Source organism: Phaethon lepturus, unplaced genomic scaffold, assembly GCF_000687285.1.
Source record: "Phaethon lepturus isolate BGI_N335 unplaced genomic scaffold, ASM68728v1 scaffold5164, whole genome shotgun sequence".
NCBI lineage: Eukaryota > Metazoa > Chordata > Aves > Phaethontiformes > Phaethontidae > Phaethon > Phaethon lepturus.
Genome location: NW_010533922.1, coordinates 16173 through 34939, shown reverse-complemented (window position 1 = coordinate 34939; position 18767 = coordinate 16173). Strand labels below are relative to the sequence as shown.

At 41.0% G+C, this 18767-nt stretch overlaps 1 protein-coding gene across 1 annotated transcript in view; it reads left to right on the top strand.

The window, feature by feature from the left end:
* SMAP1 (small ArfGAP 1) overlaps positions 1-18600 on the top strand; it is a gene marked incomplete at its 5' end in the record, with an annotated part of 72882 nt that extends 54282 nt beyond the window's left edge. Inside the window, 4 exons of the mRNA XM_010285353.1 lie at positions 2683-2810; positions 13643-13811; positions 14452-14780; positions 17622-18600. Of these exons, the coding sequence (XP_010283655.1) occupies positions 2683-2810; positions 13643-13811; positions 14452-14780; positions 17622-17756 (761 nt within the window). The remainder of the gene's footprint in view (positions 1-2682; positions 2811-13642; positions 13812-14451; positions 14781-17621) is intronic.
* Between the last annotated feature and the right edge of the window lie 167 nt (positions 18601-18767).

The following is an 18767-nucleotide window of genomic DNA, read 5'->3' as shown; positions in this document are numbered from 1 at the left end:
AGAGTATAAAATAATTCGTCTATCTGAAGTAGTTACAAAAGCAAGCATATAGCTCCTAAAGAATTGCAAACCAGCACCCTTCTGCTTGGTTGTTTCATAATTCCTTGTGTGAAAAAGGTGCAGTAAGTGCTTAAAAATATGCTGAGGATTTTACATATACTGCAGTCTGTTCAAAGTTGTGGTTTCTGTAGCAGCTATAGCTGTGCCCCATTTTATAGGCATATGAAGGTGCAAAAGTTAGCATCTCTACAGTAACACTGAACTCAGATATGTATGGATGGTGGTAGCTTCTGATTGTTGGATTTTGACATTCATGACTTCTGTGTCAAGTTTGGAAATATACAGCAGTGACAGTCTTTAGCTTTAAAATAAAGAAATGCTTTCTTGCAAAGTAGCGAAAGGGGAGCCACCTTCCATCGGAGCTGGAAGGCAGACAGAAATGAGAAGGCATCTCTGAGTGGTGGGCTTCCGAACGGATTGTTTCAGAATGCAGTGCTTTCTCGTATGGCTTAACAGCCAAAATCTTGTTGGTCTTCTGTGATACTTTCCTCAGTCAAGTGATTTCCAGGCTGGTGAAGTGACTGGTGCTTCTTCCTGTTTCTGCTATTTTGTTCCAACTTATCAATGTCCTGGGCTACCAGGAAGGGTAGTCTCCAACTGCAGCAAGTTTGCATGTGGCAGAACGAAGTAGTGAAAAATTATAATACTCAACATGCAGGGAGACAAGTCGTGCTATAGTCTGCCAGTTATTTGTGTTCTTAAATAAAAAAAAGAGAGGAGAGCAGTGAGAGACCTTCTTTCTAAGTAATAAACTTACTCTTTTGTTCTATTACATCTTTTTTTCTTAGAAAAATGAAATACCAATTCTTCTGTGATTGTTCTTTAGCAGATGGGAAAGAATGTTGCAATTACATGAGAGATGGCATTGTATTATTTTAAATAAGTGTTGGATGCTTTCTGTGATTTGATTTTAATTACTGCATCTTGACCATGGTCTTTACTAATCAGACTGCTTCTCTGTCCGCGTTAGGGTTCTAGAAACTTTAGAGTGCCTAAATCTCACATCTGCCTCCAGCCTTACATGTGTCTCTGTGGCAGTAAGGTATATGTTTCTTGTGTTATCACTAAACTGTTAATGCTGATATTCCAGTGATTGACCTCTGCTCTTGAAATGGATTTCGCTCAGGTAGATAACTGTCACAGGTGTAGGACACTGGAAAATAACTTCTTACGATTCAGTAAAAAGAGGAAGTGACTTTCTGAAATATGTAGCAACTATTTTTTAATGTCCTTGATGCTTTTTAAGGTTGGCAATCTGTATTCTGTTGTTTTTAAAATTCAGAATATATTGTTATGTTAGTTTGCAAATGTATGTCTGAAGTTTCTGATGGATATATTTGAAGTTAGCTATCTATATGTAATTGTGTGACTTCAAAAGCAAGCAAACAAAACAACCCAAATCCTTTAATTAAGATGCTAGGTAAGTTAGAATTTGCATTACAGAAACTTAGTTTGAATAATGAGAACAGTGGATACAACAGATGCAGTTTGAAGGAATTTTGTTCCTTAAACATGCTAAAGCATCAGGTAGAAGCTGTTTTATGATGTTAGTAGTAGTTTTTTCAGTGTGCTGTAATCTGTCGATTTTAGAATACTTATCCTCCCATGATATATAAACAGCCATGCCAGTTTTCATGGCGATGTTTCTTTTGGAGAGAGAGTTTTGACTTAATTCAGCTAGTTTGTTCTGCCAGAGAAGTCTGACTTCTGCAGTGACTATTGTGTACTTTGACACATAGCTTCTTACTTTGCCTAAAAAGGCTTTCTTAAATTTGCTATTAACACTATGCAGTCACCATAGTGTTCTGCTGAATCTAGACTCGCCTTTGTATTTGTTGAGCTCTGTGTAATGGCAACCCACTAGTGATATGCTTAGGAATAAAATTTATTAGCTAATTTTTTCCACTTGGTTTTGGATAGCTTAAAATCAAATGAGGAATTGTTGCTCTGTTACTTAAAAACTTTCTGTGATTATTTTTGTCCCTACATATTTTAAAGTATTTTCTTGCAATCCTCCTTAAAAGCATAATTCTTCAGCCCTTTTTTTGTGTGCTGCACATACTCACTTTCACCTAGATGAATAAACATATTCATGTGTTAGAATGATTACAAGCACCTTCCAAGGGGGAAGGATGGACTTTTTTCCTAATGCGAAGTTTAATTATGTACCCTTGAGTAAATTAGCACATCAAGAGTAACTTCTATGGATTCTAAACTACAAATTTTACTTTAAGAACTCAGATCCGTGTGTTTTGTCTGATACATGGCCAAGTTGGGACCTTCTCAGTAAGATGTCTGTTTAAATTATCACTCAAAATGTTGTTGGTTGAAAAAGACACTTGAAAAATTAATAATGTGTACTGATAAATTGGCATGGCTGTCCTTGGGGAAATCTTTAAGTGTTTTGGTTCGGGGTTGTTTTTTTTCCTGAAGCACACTAGTATTCCATCTTTTTAGAAATCCTTACAAAATCATAACAATTTCACACTCTGAAAAGTGTCTTATTTCTGAAATTGAACCCATCTTTGGTGGGGTAGGAGGGAACAGGCAGCTTTAATTATTCTCATGCTGTTAAAATATTAACAATTTTCACTTTAAATGTGATTCTGTTGTCTTTTTAAGATGGTCCAGCTGAAGCATCTGTTACAAATGGAGGCACTGCTGCTGTCACAGCGCTGAATGATGACCTGGATATCTTTGGTCCAATGATCTCTAATCCTTTACCAGCAACTGCTGTACCTCCGGCTCAGGTAAAATTTATTTAGTTATACGTGCGCATAAATTGTGCATGCACATGCATATTTTCCTTCAAGGAATTGTTCATTTACACAGGAGGAACGTATAGTTCAAAACGCTCAGGGCTGGAGACTCTTTAGCTGTAATGGCTATATTTTTCTCACTTCTTAAAGCTTCTGTGCTGCTTAGATGTAGAATGAGGAGATAGCCTAGTCTTCCTTTCTGATTTCCCCCTGGTTATCCAGCTAGATTGGATTCTGTCTTGTGCTGGTGATGGTAGTCATGTTTTCTTTTAATTTATGTTCTTTTGTCTTTTTTTTAATAGGTATTGCTGAATATATTTTAACTTGATGTTCTCAGGTTATTGGGCTTGAAGTCATACTTTTTAAGGATCTCTTGTTGCTTTGTGATGCTAATATTTAGGAGAAGCTATAGCAGATATTTCACAGAATCACTAAGGTTGGAAAAGACCTTTAGCATCATCAAGTCTAACCATCAACCTACACCACCATGCCTACTAAACCATGTCCTGAAGTGCCATGTGCACACGTTTTTTGAACACTTCCAGTGATGGTGTCTCCACCACCTTCCTGGGCAGCCTGTTCCAATGTTTGACCACTCTTGGTAAAGAAATTTTTCCTAATATCTAGTCTAAACCTCCCCTGGTGCAACTTGAGGCCACTTCCTCTCATCGGTAGTTACTTGGGAGAAGAGACCAACACCCACCTCACCACAGCCCCCTTTCAGGTAGTTGTAGAGAGTGATAAGGTCTCCCCTCAGCCTCCTCCAGACTAAACCACCCCAGTTCCCTCAGCCGCTCCTCATAAGACTTGTTCTCCAGACCCCTCACCAGCTTCGTTGCCCTTCTCTGGACATGCTCCAGTAACTCTATCCTTCTTGTAGTGAGGGGCCCAACTTTTGTCTTAAGAGCTGCTAAAAATTTGTGTTCTCAAGCTCCATACTCAAAATCAAGAATGGATATCAAAAAGGACTAATACTGCTTCCTGGGCTGATGTGGTTTTGTCTCATCTTGCAACTTGTCTGTCTGTCTGTCTTCAAGGAAGGGTAGCATAACCCCTGCACTTGGCACGCTCCCTCTCTTACAGCCATGGTAGTTTGGAAGACACCCCATTGCCATGCCTGTTGTAGCCGAGAGGCAGCTTTGGGACACACAAAGAAAATGCTTAAAGCTGCAGCTCCTTAAAGCTGCAGCTCCTTTCAGCCTTGAAGAACGAGGCGTTGGTGCTGAACAAGTCTGGTGCAGGTCAGAATGCACATGCGCAGGCTTCCTTACCCAGACTGGCTTCTGAGAGGGAGGCTTTCGAGGAGTATTCGGCTAACCACCTCATCTGTGAGGGCCTTTGAAGGTAATTTAGAGGCTTATTTTTGCGGAGGGCTTTCTGTCTCAGCTGAACGGGAAAGAACTGCGTGTATTCTTGAATTTATAGTTTGGGTCCTGTGATCTCTACTTACTTCTCCTTATCCAGTAGTTTTCATAATACGTAAAATGGAAGGGATGATGATGGAAAGGACTTCTGATTGAACTGGCATATTGTAATTTTGTTTCCAAATGGTCTGTTGATCCTTGTGGTCACCTCTAACCATATCCATGTTGTTCAGCAGATTTGATTGTAATTTTTATTCTTTATCCTTTACTCTCCCTTCCCCTACTTGTTGCTGAGGGCTGACTTTGTAGGGTTTTAGATGCTTAAACCACACTTCTTTTTAAACAGAAAACTATAGATAGAGCAAGCTTCCCACCATGCCTTAAGCCACTTGTAGATGGCAAGGGAAGTGAGCAGTATATGTGCATTTAGGTTTAGATGTGTTAATTAACATTGCAAAGGAAAGTGTTGGTATAGATTTTCTTGGCTCTTGTGGGAGTCTCTGTTCATAGTACAAGAAAGAACAGTATCTGAGTGCTTGTTGTCTGCTGTTCTACTGTGTTATATCAAAATTGATCTAGAGGAATCTACCTGTAGAGGTAGATGTGGAAAGCAGTAACCTATTTCCAGCTTCACTGATCTTTATAATGTACTCAGTTTTCATGTAGATTCAGTAAATTCAAATCTAGAATCATGAAGTTTCCACTCAGCCCCATAATAAATGGGCCAGTGGTAGTAACACATGTAATAGATAGGGTTGACTTCTGGTTTTCCCCCTTTCCTGCCTTTCTGAAGCTCAAAGTTAGAACTTCTGTATGTAGTTACTGTCTGCTCAGGAGAAAAGATTTTTGGGTTGTTATTAATGTTCACTAATTAGTCTTGTCTGAGACCTTTCAGAATTTCAGCGTTCTCTTGTTTCTATTCCATGGGCAAGTGATGTGACCTTCTGGTTTAGCAATGATTCAGCTGTAGAATACAGGAAATCTAAAGAAGGCTAAATATTCAAGTGTGAGGAAGAGCAAAGTGAATGGTGATTTTTTGGATGGTGATAGTTGGTGATAGGTTAAATAATGGAGTGGCTGCTAAAGAATATGGAGTTATATGTATTAGTAATTAATGAAAATAGATTATTTAAGTGCATTTCTATGATAAAGACTGGTCACTTCTGTGAGAGAAATGTTTTGATACATGTAGTTTATCTGTTACTGTGATGGTTTCTAGACCAAGTATGACACTTACTGAATGAACTAAAAGCAGTAGAAAGGATAATATTATTCTCAATATCTGGTAAGTATCATTTTGTTTGCATACTAGAAAACATGACTACATTTACTTGCTGTTAACAAGCCAGTCCAGATTTTTAGTGGCATTTTCCTTTTTTCTGAGTGCCATAATCAGGAGCAGCAAACAGAACTTTTATCAAATACATAGTTCTTAATGACATCTTGCAAGATTTAATTCTTGGTTATCTTCCATTTTTAATTCTTTCTCAAAGAAAATGTAATATAACCAAATGAGAGATGGGTAGGTAGCAGAAGATAGGTTTCTGATGCTGATTACATGGGTTGCTTGGTAAACTGGGACAAAGTGAATATTTTATTTTGCTTTAGGATTAAAAAGGCCCTGCAGGCCTTGCATTTCAGGATGGTGGTGTCCAGTCTGGGAACTGATGCTGGGCAGCAGTTGAGGGTTCCTCTCATTTGGCAGTGGTTATGACTATTTTGCACAATCTTTCACTTTGTAATAAAAGTTGTATGGGGAAGAGTCAGGAGAATACTGAAGACTGGAGATGGTGCTTCATAAAGAGAGATTTTAAGGACTCAGCCTGTTTACACTACTTTTTACTTCAAGAAATTAATTATTTTGTGTGAGAGTGCAAATGGGAAAGTAGGCATAAACTAGAACTCAGTCCAATAGCTGAGTAACCCTAACATTCAGTTCCTACATTTGGATTTGGAAAATTTAGAGAAGAAATCGATGGCAAATTCTTAAGTTGAGATGAGTAGCACTTGTTTGAGTATCTATGAAAAGAATGCATTGAATTAAATAAAAATGTGGAATAGTGTGGCTTGCATTCCCACTCAGAGATATTTACCATGATGTTCTGCATAGTAGGTGCTTCTGAGATACCACAGTGGAATTTATGAACATTGAAAGACAAGGGAATTTAATGGTGCTCCTCAGACTGATTTGTAGAAGCAATGTATGTCTGTTGAGTTTTCACGATTGCTTTTCTTTTCCAGCTTAACCTGAAAGGCATATAGTGCTAAATGCGCATGGTTTCATGGCACTGTGGAGTACAGAAATGTCTGTTTGAATGTTTTATTATAAGACTGAAACAACATGATGTCTGCAAACTTTAAGATTTATGGCTATTGACATAGCCAAGACATGATTTTCAAATGAAAACATACACATTTGTTTTTCCTTTTTAAAATCTGACTTAAGCATTCAGGATCGTATGCGCTTTTACTCTGCTTTCAGAGATGTGTCTTTATTACAGTTTTCAAAAACACTTAGAATATTTCTTTCAACTCTTCTTTGTAGCTGGATGCTAATAAAAAGTGTTGAATTTGTAAAGGACTGATAAAGAACAATATATGAATGACTAACTTTTTTCCTAGAATTTGGCCTATTAGCAAATAAAAGGAGGTTAAAGAAGAGTTAACTTAACCAGCTCCGACCATAAAGCTAGATAAAAGGCATATGCTATAAATTTACCCACTATGCAGTATACATGGACATAAAAAAGAAAAGTACATTTTGTATGTTTAGTGACACTTTTTCATGTGAAGTGAGCATACCTAAATTAAAACAATTTCCAAAATTGTTTGGGAAGAAGGCTCTCTAGAGAGAAATACATTTGAATTTTTATTCATACTGTAAGAATAATTATATTCTTGTGTGTCACCTGAGACAGTGATAGAAGTCTTCATCTGACTTTTTCAGGTATTGTTGATAATTCCTTAAAGTAAGAAAACAGATGAGATTTTGTAGTGTTTTTCTTTGATTCTGTGAGCTGAATATAGTTGAGTGCTCGTTTCCTCATCAGTTATTACCAGGAGATAACAGTTGCTGTTTTTTAGTGGAACTGTCTAAATGCCTGAGAACAAAATACACAAAATCAAAACCAGGAAGAGTTGAAATAACCAGCAAGTCCATTGACACTGCAAAGGTAAAAAGCATAAGAATTGTACTCAGAATTTAAGGGAGTAATTGAAAATGTTGTGTGGGGCCATTACTTATCACCATACAAGTGAGAAACAGTAGAGGCCTGACTTTTGTACAGCCCATCTCTGCTTACCTACAAGATACCAGCCAGTGCCAGAGACCTGCAGGTAGCAGGGAAGTGCACATGTGCCGTTTTCTCTTCTGTGGTCCTTCGCTCAACTGCGTACATCCCACTGTCCACTTTCCTCATGCATCTCCACTGCTGCCACCTCTCTTTCAATTTGCAGATGTTGGACCAGCTGTCCCTGCCAGGGCAGAGGCATCAACCCAGACAGAGCTTCAGATGGTGGACGCAGCCGTGCGAGTCACAGGCTGTGAGGAGTGCCTGGAGCCTCCCCCTGAGGCCATGAGAGATGGTCGTCTTTCCTGCAGGAGGTGTGCTGTGCATCAAGAGCTGTGTCACCAGGTGGAGGAGTTATGGCAGGAAGTGAACAGGCTGTGCAGAGAGGATGAGAGACAGACAGGATCTTCTCAGAGGCACAGCAGCTTCAAGAGCCCCAGGCCCCAACTGCAGTGGAGACTCAGGCAGAGTCTGCTCCTGCAGAGCAGTAAGTGCAAACTCTGGGGAAGGCAAAGAATGGAAGCTGGTGACTTCTGGCACAGAAAAAGTGGCTCCAGCTCCACATGAAGACTTGCAACTACGGAACTGGTTCACCGCTCTCAAAGTTGAAGAGATGCTTTCAAGTGAAGCATCTGAGGCAACTGATGCTGAGCCATGCAAGACCACCAGGATGAAGCGGCAAGTGATAGTAGCAGGCAACTGCCTGCTGCAGGGGAGAGAGGCACCCTTCTGCTGACTTGACCTGTTGTTTCGAGAAGTTTGCTGCCTGCCAGGGACTTGGATTTGGGATGTTGTGAAGGGAGTGCGGAAGTTTGTTCAGCCCTCTATTACCCCTTGCTGTTCTATTATGTGGGCACTGCCAGGGACAATCTGGAGGGACGAGTTAACTACAGAGCGCTGGGGTGGTTAGTGAGGGGTACAGGGGCCCAGGTAGCGTGCTTCTCAATTATGCTGGTGAAGGGAAAAAGTGTAGAGGAGAGCACTGATACTGCATGTCAACAATTGATTGTGGAGCTGGCGATGGCAAGAGGGTTTTAGTTTCTCTGACTGTGGGACCCTTTTTGAGGATCAGCATCTGCTTGGGAGAAATGGAATCCACCTCACCAAGCAAGGCAATGCCATCTTTGCCAGCAGGATGGCTGACCTAGTAAAGAGGGCTTTAAACTAGGGGCAGCGAGGAGATGCAGCAGCCCTGTGAGGAAGTGATGGACAGGGTCGACAAGCAAAGGGCCTGCGGTGGTGTGAACAAAAGGGAATGCGGAAAGATTTGAAGTGGTGTCACCTCAAGCATTTGCATCCTCAAGGAAGTGCCTATAAGGCGTCAGACCCCTTTGGGGAAATCAGGCACACCGAAGTGTCTGTACACTAATGCACGCAGCATGGGGAATCAACATGAGAAACTGGAGCTCTGTGTGCTGTTGCAGGGCTATGATCTTGTTGGGATCACAGAGACATGGTGGGATTGCTCCCATGACTGGAGTCATGCAGTGGAGGGACACAGGCTCTTTAGGAAGGACAGGCTGGGAAGACAAGGAGGTGGAGTTGTCCTTGATGGGAGAGAACAGCTGGAATTCATGGAGCTCTGCCTGGGGATGAATGATGAGCCAGCTGAGAGCTTATGGGTAAGGACTTCAGAGCAGGCAGGTATGGGTGACATTGATTGGGTGTTTGTTATAGGCTGCCTGACCAGGAAGAAAAAGTGGATGAGACCTTCCGCAGACAGCTAGGGAGCGGCCTCGCACTCGCAGGCCCTGGTTCTCTTGAGGCACATCAGCCACTTCAGTATCTGTTGGAGGGACAACATGGCAGGACATAAGCAATCCAGGAGGTTCCTGGAAGAGCATCAATGACAACTTCCTGACCTAAGTGATGGATGAGTCAACAAGGAGGGGTGCTCTGCTCAACCTTATACTTGCAAACAAGAAAGGGCTCATTGGGGATATGAAGGTCAAAGGCAGCCTTGGCTGCGGTGACTATGAGATGGTGGAGTTGAGGATCCCGAGAGAAGGGAGCAGGGCAAAAAGCAAGGTCACAAGCCTGGACTTCAAGAGAGCAGACTTTGGCCTCTTCAGAGATCTGCTTGAAAGACTCTCATGGGGTAAGGCCCTGGAGGGAAGAGAAGTCCAAGAAAGCTGGTTGATATTTGAGGATCACCACCTCCAAGCTCAAGACCAGTCTATCCTAACAAGCAGGAAATCAAGCAAGCATGTCAGGAGGCCTGCATGGATGAACAAGGAGCTCCTGGCAAACTCAGAAGCAGAAAGGAAGCATAAAAAAAGTGGAAGCTGGGAGAGGTGACCTGCAGGAAATACAGTATACTATCTGAGCGTGCAGGGAAGGGGTCAGGAAAGCCAAAGCCCAACTGGAGTGGAATCTGGCGAGGGATGTCAAAGGCAACAGAAGCACTTTTAAGTCCATAGGTGACAAAAGGAGGAGTAGGGAAAATGTAGGCCCACTGCTGAAAGGGGCAGGGACTCTCGTGCCACAGGACGTGTGAATGTAAAAGGCTGAAGTACTGAGTGCTGCCTTTGCTTTAGTCTTTATTAAGACCAGCATTTAGGAATTCCAGGCCCAAGAGGCTAAGGGGAAAGGCTGGAGCAAGGAAGATATTGGTGGAAGAGGATGAGCTCAGGGAATACTTAAGGAAACTGAACATAGATCATGGCCCTGATAGGATGCACCCACGAGTGCAGAGGGAGCTGGCTGATGTCTTTATGAGGCTACTCTTGATAATACTTGAATGATTGTGGCAATTGAGAGAGGTGCCTGAGGACTGGAGGAAAGGAAATGTCACTCCTGTCTTCGAGACGAACCAGAAGGACAACCCAGGGAACTACAGGCCAGTCAGCCTTATCTCGATCCTTGGGGTGCTGTGTCCAGTGCGGGGCTCCCCAGTACAAGAGAGACGTGGACATACAAAGGGCCACCAAGATGATGAAGAGACTGGAGCATCTTTCCTTTGAGGGAGGGCTGCATGAGCTGGCCCTGTTCAGCCTGGAGAAGAGAAGGCTCAGGGGGCATCTCATCAATGTCTGTAAATACCTGATATTTATAGAGGACGGAGCCAGGCTCTTTCCAGTGGTGCTCAGTGACAGGACCAGAGGCAATGGACAAAAGCCATCTGGACTGCTACAGCTGTCAGACCAACTTAAAATATTGAGGATATCATGAACTTTATCTGCTGTTTTGCAGTCTTTTGGAAATTAAAAGCCAAAATTAAAATACTTATTTTTAGTCTCATGCATTAATCTAAACTTCTTGTCAGCCATGTGCTATTTGTGTAGTCAGATGGCAAGCGTAAAGTGATGGATTCAGCTACTGTATTTGTGGTCCTAAGGCATCTGACCAATATTTCACAGTGAAAATGTCCTTTGGATAGGTATTACCTTTTACAGGTGATATGTAAGCCATTGATGACAAAAATTATTTATGTTTAAACATGAAGCATATTGGAGATGACTTCCAGCAGTTCTGAAAAACTCTGTTACACTAACATCGTAAAACCACTCAGCAGAATATTCCCTAGCCACCTGATGAACATTTAGTTTTGGTATAACGACTGTTTGAGAGCACTACATGTAGCCTTTCTTAAAGACAAACTATTATATGTGTGCCAGGTGTGTTTTTACGGAGGCCTTGGGTAGCATGAGAATATTAGATATGTGAAAATCATGTCAACATGTTTTTTTTTACTTGAATGCCACCTGCTGTTTCCTTGCCACGTATTGTGCGTTACCTTCCATTTATTTAGCTGATGAATGCTTTAGAGAGTGCTTTTTCAGTGCTTTGGCTCCTCTCAAATCTTCCAAAAACAAACTGAATGAAGGGATGTTAAATGAACATTTAATCTCATGACATAAACATAATAGATGATGAGTCCTGCAGGTCTTCGGCTCTTCCTTCTCTTCTCTGCATGCACATAGCGATGTGCTTTATTTCGTTAAAGCACCTATAGTAACAATATTTCATAGACCTGGAGACGCTCCAAAGTGTGGTTCATCCTAGATGAGAACAGTTTCTCTGACACTATTATTTCTTTTAAAAAAAAACAACAGCAACAAAACTACACATGCCCGCTCTTCTCCCTGCTAAAGAAAAGCAGAACCCTTCCTTACTGTGGTGCCAGCAACAAAGGAGCCAGCTCTGCTAACTCGCGTCCGCTGCTTACATGTACTTCTCCAATCTGCTGAGCACGGCTGTCGTACAGAGGCTGCATTACGCCGACACAACGATAGAAGGACTATGTCAATATGGAATAATTCAATAACGGGACTTCCTGGGTGTACGCACAGTAAAACAAATACTGCTATTTAGGATGGGCTTTCACCTGAGTGTATATTTAAATCCAGCTCTGGTGTTTTCAAAGACTGGTTATGCCACCCTGACAAAGAGTTGTCTCAAATGGAGAGGGTTTCTTACTACCTGTGAAAAAACTTCAATTTTGCTTTGCAATCAGAAGTTTTTCTCAGTAATAAGCAAGAGGCAGTAGCTTTTATAATATGTACATAAGGAAGTTGATAGTTTAAGTGTCCATTGCCCAGAGAGTAGGCGTCACAGGAGTGAACAAGTTCCTGATCTTGTTCTCGATGCTTTCCCTTTGTAGTGCTATCACCCTACCTTTTGTTGCTTACTAAGGTCTAGTGACCTTGGTCCAAATCAGCTGTTGTATAAATGCAGGTTTCCAGTTGCCAGTGAGTTCCCATTTCTTGTTCTTTTTCTCTTCCCTTTCCAGAGAATTTTTGGAGATTTTTCACCATCAACGATATGAATCTGCACTCCTTTTTTCTGATGGTTTCTGGGCAATTTAGTTGGTATCAGAATTGTTCTGTAGTTATTTTTTTCCTCTAATTTACAACACTGTCGTATTTGAGAGCTTTTAGCACTTCAGGAGTCAGATGTGTGTTTCTGAAGCTGCATATCAAGTGTTCATATTGCGGTGTTGTACCGATCCAGTGTGACTGTAGTGGACTCTTCAGCGCCCAGTCAGCAGCCTGCCAGCAAAACCAGGAGAAGTTTGGAGGTTGTTGCTTTAAGCAAGAATGTAGGTGTGTTCCATACCTGCGTACGTTATGGTGGCTTCTTTTCTTCTCTGATGAACTTTGGCATGTGATGACAGTAAACAGATGGACCTGAACTGCAGACCCAGTCCGCTGGTGGTGGTAGTACAAGGAGGATTTTCCTTCAGCATAGGAAAGAAACTCGCACGTACTGTGGGACTAGGCAGGCGTATGCTAAGCAGTTGGGGATCGTTTAGCTGGACTAAAATAAGGCCATCATTTAAGTAATGCATTGCAGTCCTGGCTCTTTCTCAATGCATGTGCAGTTGATTTGCATTAAAAGTTCCCACTGGTAACAGGATGAGTTGTGTATTTTAAGAAATACAAGAAGAATGCGGTGGATTGCCTAGTTACCTGAGCAAACTCCCATATGGAACTGTGTGTGTATGAGCAGCAAAATAACAGCACTGAAAGACACCTGGATGTAACTCGTTTACAGAACATTTTGGTGCAAGAGCAATAAAAAGCCCAACAGCTTGCATGTATTTTAGTCTTTCAGTCATGAACTACAGTAAGTTTTAGATAATTATGCTTTCTCAATAAACGACATGCACTTAAAGAACTCTAAGCCAATTACAGTGTATTTTAGAAATTTTATTACTTTAAGTAGATCAACTGAAATTTTCCTTTTGCCTTTTCTCCAAAAGTACTATTCACCTTAGTTGTAGTAGTATATTCTAAAGCACTTAATCTTTTGTTTTAGCTCTTCTCTATTCTGCCTATGAGAGGATTAATTAGATGCGAATTGTAATCTCCTTATTGATTTTCTAATTATTTTTCATAATCTAACTCCAGCTCATGACTTATGCTTCTCACTGATGAAAAATGTAGGAGCAACAGGAATGAATAATCTGTATGTGTGTGCCCTGGAGCTGGTCAGGGATTTAGTTTCCCTTGTTTTGTAACCACTGTCTGGTCTGGTCCTCTTTCTGTATCATAGGTACTGCTTTTTTGTCTTGGGCCATACCGCATCTTTTTAAATCCTCATTTACTTAGTTTCTGTAAATGAACTGGTTTTTATGTGGTTCCAGAGTGTGGATGTGCAGTAAATATTTAACCTAACATCTTTTGCTGGTTTCATTCAGTAGTCTGTCTTGACCTTTATTTCCCAGAGCACTTCCACTAAACCAACAGCTGCCACCTTGTCTGCGGCATCTGGGGATCTCGATCTATTCACTGAGCAAACAACAAAATCCGAAGAGTCGGTAAAGAAACAACTCTCTAAAGACTCTATCTTATCACTGTATGGCACAGGAACCATGCAGCAGCAAAATGCTCCGGGTAAGTAATTTTGTAAAGGTTTCTACGCAGTCCTATTTTAAACTTTACCTAGAATAGTTATCTCTTACACACATAAAACTAAGATTGGGAACCCTGCTGCCTATATTGAGATGAAGATTTTTATTTTTACCATTTATAAAAATGAGAAAATTACTGAAATATGATAGAGAAGCTAAAGAAAAAAAAACAGTATGTCAATTTATTTATAGCTGTTCAAATTACCAAGTATACAATTTACTGAAAAATTTGTGAATTCAGCTTCTGCTGTTCAATTCATTGCTTAGGGTCTGAGTCTCTGCTGGGCAAACAGCCGGCTGCCAGGATCAGTACAGAGCTGTCATATCTTGATTTTTAGCTATGCCTGTGTGAAAACAAAGACCTCCAATACAGCACTTAAAAGATTCTGGTACCCCACAGGGATTTGCTAGACTCTTTTTGGCAGTTAACCTCTGGTGGTGAGTCCCTTTCCTTTGAGAGGTTTTAAGCAATTTCTGACTTTTACCAGACACTAAATTGACAGCACTGACATACAACTGGACAAAGTTGTCCTTTAAAGTTATTTTGGTGCACTCGTAACTTCAGGGGATGAGGGAGAAAATGAGAAAACACTTCTGCTGAAATATTCCCTTTTCTGGTGCAGGTATGTTCATGGGGTCGTCTTCTATGCCATTTACCACACAACCATCAACTCATTTTCAAGGCTTTCCAGCCATGGGAGTTCCTGTGCCTGCAGCAACTGGGATGATGGGAAACATGATAGGACAATCGGTGCCAGTCATGGGACAGAGCACAGGTGTGATGGTGGGAATCGGAATGCCCAATGGATTTACTGGTACTACACAAACTGGTGTGATGGGACTTCCTCAAAATGTCGTTGGACCTCAAGGCGGAATGGTGGGACAGATGGTCACACCACAAAATAAGTATGGATTGCAACAAAACCAACAAGCCCAATGGAACCTCTCTCAGGTAAAGACTTGCTATTCCCAGCGCTTTAGAAAAGATGCTGCTTTTCAGGTGCAAACTGTTTGGCTGTAGGAGGAAAGTTGCAGTGTAGCAGAGTTACAGACTGCTGGACTGTGAACTGCTCTGAGGCACATGGGGAAAAAAATCAGGGAATAACTCAATTAAAGAGAACTGATATATAAGCAAAGCGTAAATTTTGCCAAGGTAGACCAAACCCAATTCTCTGCTTCTGTAGCTACTGTCATCCTGGCATCTGAACTAGCCTGGTGAAAAGCTAGCTTAGCTGTAGTTCCAAATACTGAAATGTAAACACAGCCTTATAACTAAAAGCAGAATTTAATTACTTTAGAATAGCCATTAACAATTAACACTTTCATTTACAGACTTCAGGATAAATTCCAGTGGAATGTGCAGTGCTTTGCACTCTAAACATTCTCCTGTAGACAATTTGCTTAGGCTAATCTGTTACTTATCTGTAGCATTTGCATGCGGGTCCAGAGGAGGCCACAGAAATGGTCAGAGGGATGGAACACCTCTCCTCTGAGGACAGGCTGAAAGAGTTGGGGTTGTTCAGCCTGGAGAACAGAAGGCTCCAGGGAGACCTTCTTGCAGCCTTCCGGTACTTCAGGGGGGCTTAGAAGAAAGATGGGGACAGACTTTTTAGCAGGGCTTGTTGCAATAGGACAAGGGGTAATGGTTTTAAACTAGAAGAGGGCAGATTTGGACTAGATAGATGGAGAACTTTTTTTTACAATGAGGGTAGTGAAACACCAGCACAGGTTGCCCAGAGAGGTGGTAGATGCCCCATCCCTGGAAACATTCAAGGTCAGGCTGGACGGGCCTCTGAGCAACCTGATCTAGTTGAAGATGTCCCTGCTCACTGCAGGGGGGTTGGACTAGATGACCTTTAAAGGCCCCTTCCAACCCAAACTGTTCTGTAATTCTATGATTCTGTGTTTTAAAGGTTCTCTGAAAGTGTCAGTGTACACTTAGTGCTGGATTTGTACATTATCCACTGAACCATCTTGAAATCAGGCATTTAAGAGGTTACTGGGGGGGCGGACACAAACCTTAATGATTCCCCCGGAGTTCAGTGTGGATGATAGCAACTGTTTTTTTCAGAATACCGTTTGTATTCTAAGAACAATGTAATAATTCCATGCTGCTTGCTGTAGTAATTCAGGAAGTGAACCTTAGTGACTTATAGAGCTTGGATTATATTAATTTTCACTGTTCTGCTCGGTCCTGTGGTATGAATGTTTATGGAGGTAAGCAGCATTGCTTACAGGGATAAAGCAGCCCCAATTAGAAAACACAGGCTGTCATTTGTCTTTGAAAAGTCATTTTTAAAAGCTGAGCATTTCAAAATGTCAAACCAAAAAAATTTGTGGATTTACTGCTAACAGTCTTTTTCTAGGTTTCTAACTTTAAAAAGACCCATATCAGCTCTGAAATTAAAATCATGCTTCTTATCAAATATATATTAAAAGTTGGCTCATAGAACAAGCTTGTAACATGTTTCTGACCTCCTTGCACGTCAGGTGTTACCAAGATGCTGACGTTGCACAGCTTGTAGGGGAACTCTCATCTAATCCCTGGCTCCTGTTGAAAGGGGGAGAGCTTGCTTTACTTACCAGAATAGCAGCATGCTTTATATACGTAGTCTGCTGCTTAAGAACTCTACTCCAGAAGAGATGAACAGCTAGGTACAGCATGTTTTCATCAGCTTTTTCTTAAATTTCCATGTTCAGTGATGGGTGGTTTTTGTGGATGCACACTTGAAAGCACTGAACTTTACCCTGAAATATTAGTTTGCAATTCCCTTAATTTTTTTCACCAGTGTTTCAGTTTAATTTTGCAACCCGGTATTGTTCGCTCATGTTTATGTGAACTCTGATTGTCACCGAACGCTTGCTCTCCCTTGAATCTGATGTTGCTTATCCAACATCCCTGGTCATCAGCTCCGACTACTAATTGCTCCAAATGCTCTCTTGGTCTTATGCTCGTGAGAGGGGACATCTTTACTCTGCCTGTACAGCTAGGCCTTTGGCTTGTCAGGGAGTGTCCATTTTTCAGAAGGCAGAGGGAGGGTAACCTGAAGAACGCTTTTGTGTTGATCACTGAAAATTAGAGCGACTAGATAGTATTTGTAGAGAGTAGAAATATTTTGCACAATCTCTGAAGTGAATGTGCTGAATTTTGAACTCTCTCCCACCTGTAACTAGATGTCACTTGTTTTTAAGAAATTAAGGTATCTGGAGTAGATTCTTTAGTGAGAATGCTTAGATTGAGATAATACTCAAGTTTAGAAATCCGCCTCATTCTTTGTTGATTGCCACCTAAATGGGCAATTTCTATAAAAACTTGTGCATTCAAGATTTTGAGGTCTCTGAAGAAATCTTACTGGCACAAAAATAATCTGGAGTTGCAAATATAGACAAGGCTACATTACTTGCTTTGGTGTTTCTTTATCACAGTTGCCACAATTTTGTTTGTTAGCTTTGAAGCAAGCAAGCTCTTATCAACATTGGACTCCTTTGCCACACATGCTCCGTAAATTCACTAGCAGAGCGTTTATACAGACTCGTCATATACACCAAGTGCTAGAGCCAGTTGGCTGGTGTATGACGGCGATGGCTTGCGCAGAAACTGGTTCCGGAAAAGCTGCAATCTTGAAAAAGGCTGAGAAGCTTGTAATGAGTCAGTAACTTTAATGAGAAATACTGATTTTAGGGAAACATACTTTTACTGGGTTGCTAGTTCAGGAAGCATGGCTGCTTTTTGGCTAGTCGTGTGTTGTGCCTCAGTAGCAGTGCTAACTCGGCCTGTGTATGTGCTTCACAGATGAATCAGCAAATGGCTGGAATGAACCTCAGCAGTTCCAGCAACGCGATAGGCTTTGGCCAGCCCCCCAGCACAGCGGCAGGATGGACTGGAAGCTCCTCTGGTCAGACTCTCAGCACACAACTGTGGAAATGAAAGTTGCAATCAAAGTCTCACCCAGAACAGCCACCTAACATTCCTTGTTCAAACGCATTTACTTTCACTCTTCCTTCCATGTACATACTCTTTTTTCTTTTTCCCCAGCTGTTCAGATTAAGAATATAACTGACTGACCGTGTTGTGGTCCATATTGATTTAAATTTGATGTAGTGAAAAGCAGATCAAAAATACATTTATACATCATTGGCAGCGTTTTCATACAATGCATATGATTTCGTAGACCATATAAGAAGCTGCTTAACCACGTACTGATTTTTTTCCCTCAAAATTCTAGATCAAATGTTTGCATATAAGGGACGTAGCTATCATGTTAGTAATATCCAAAAATATGAACCCTGACCCCAAAAATTACCCAGTAATCCTGTAGAAGGTACCGTATGAACAAATGTTTAATCATATATAAATAGAATGTAAATGTATCACTAAGCAATGTTTTCTAGTGTATCAAACAAATTTTGTTTCATCATACATTTCACTGTGATGTTATTATGGTGTGCATAACAGGGATGTGGTTACTGAAAGAAAGATAAACCTGGATGTTGCTGTAGTTCTACAAATCGATAGTTTATTCTTTTAAAAATGAGCATTTGATCCATTTGAGTTTCCTGTGATAAAGTAACCAGCCTGGCTTACGAGGCACGTGCACAGTATTAATGCTGAGAACTAGCGGCACAATATGTATACAGGGTAACTCGACGTGAACAGATATATTTTTCCTCGCAGGGATATCCAGGTTTATGACAATGATTGTGTTTACATTTTATGGTGCCTCGTAATGATAAAATGTTATTTCCCTATATTAAAAGGATAAATCCATAAATGATTGTGGGGTTTTATTTCATTATTGTATGACCTATTTGACTGCTATTTCTTCAGGAAGTCTATTTTTAGGGAAGGAAAAACATGTCCAATTTGGAGGGTCTATTTATGCAAGTATTTAGCTCAACAGCTCATGATTTCAAATCTGTTTATAATTACAACATTAAG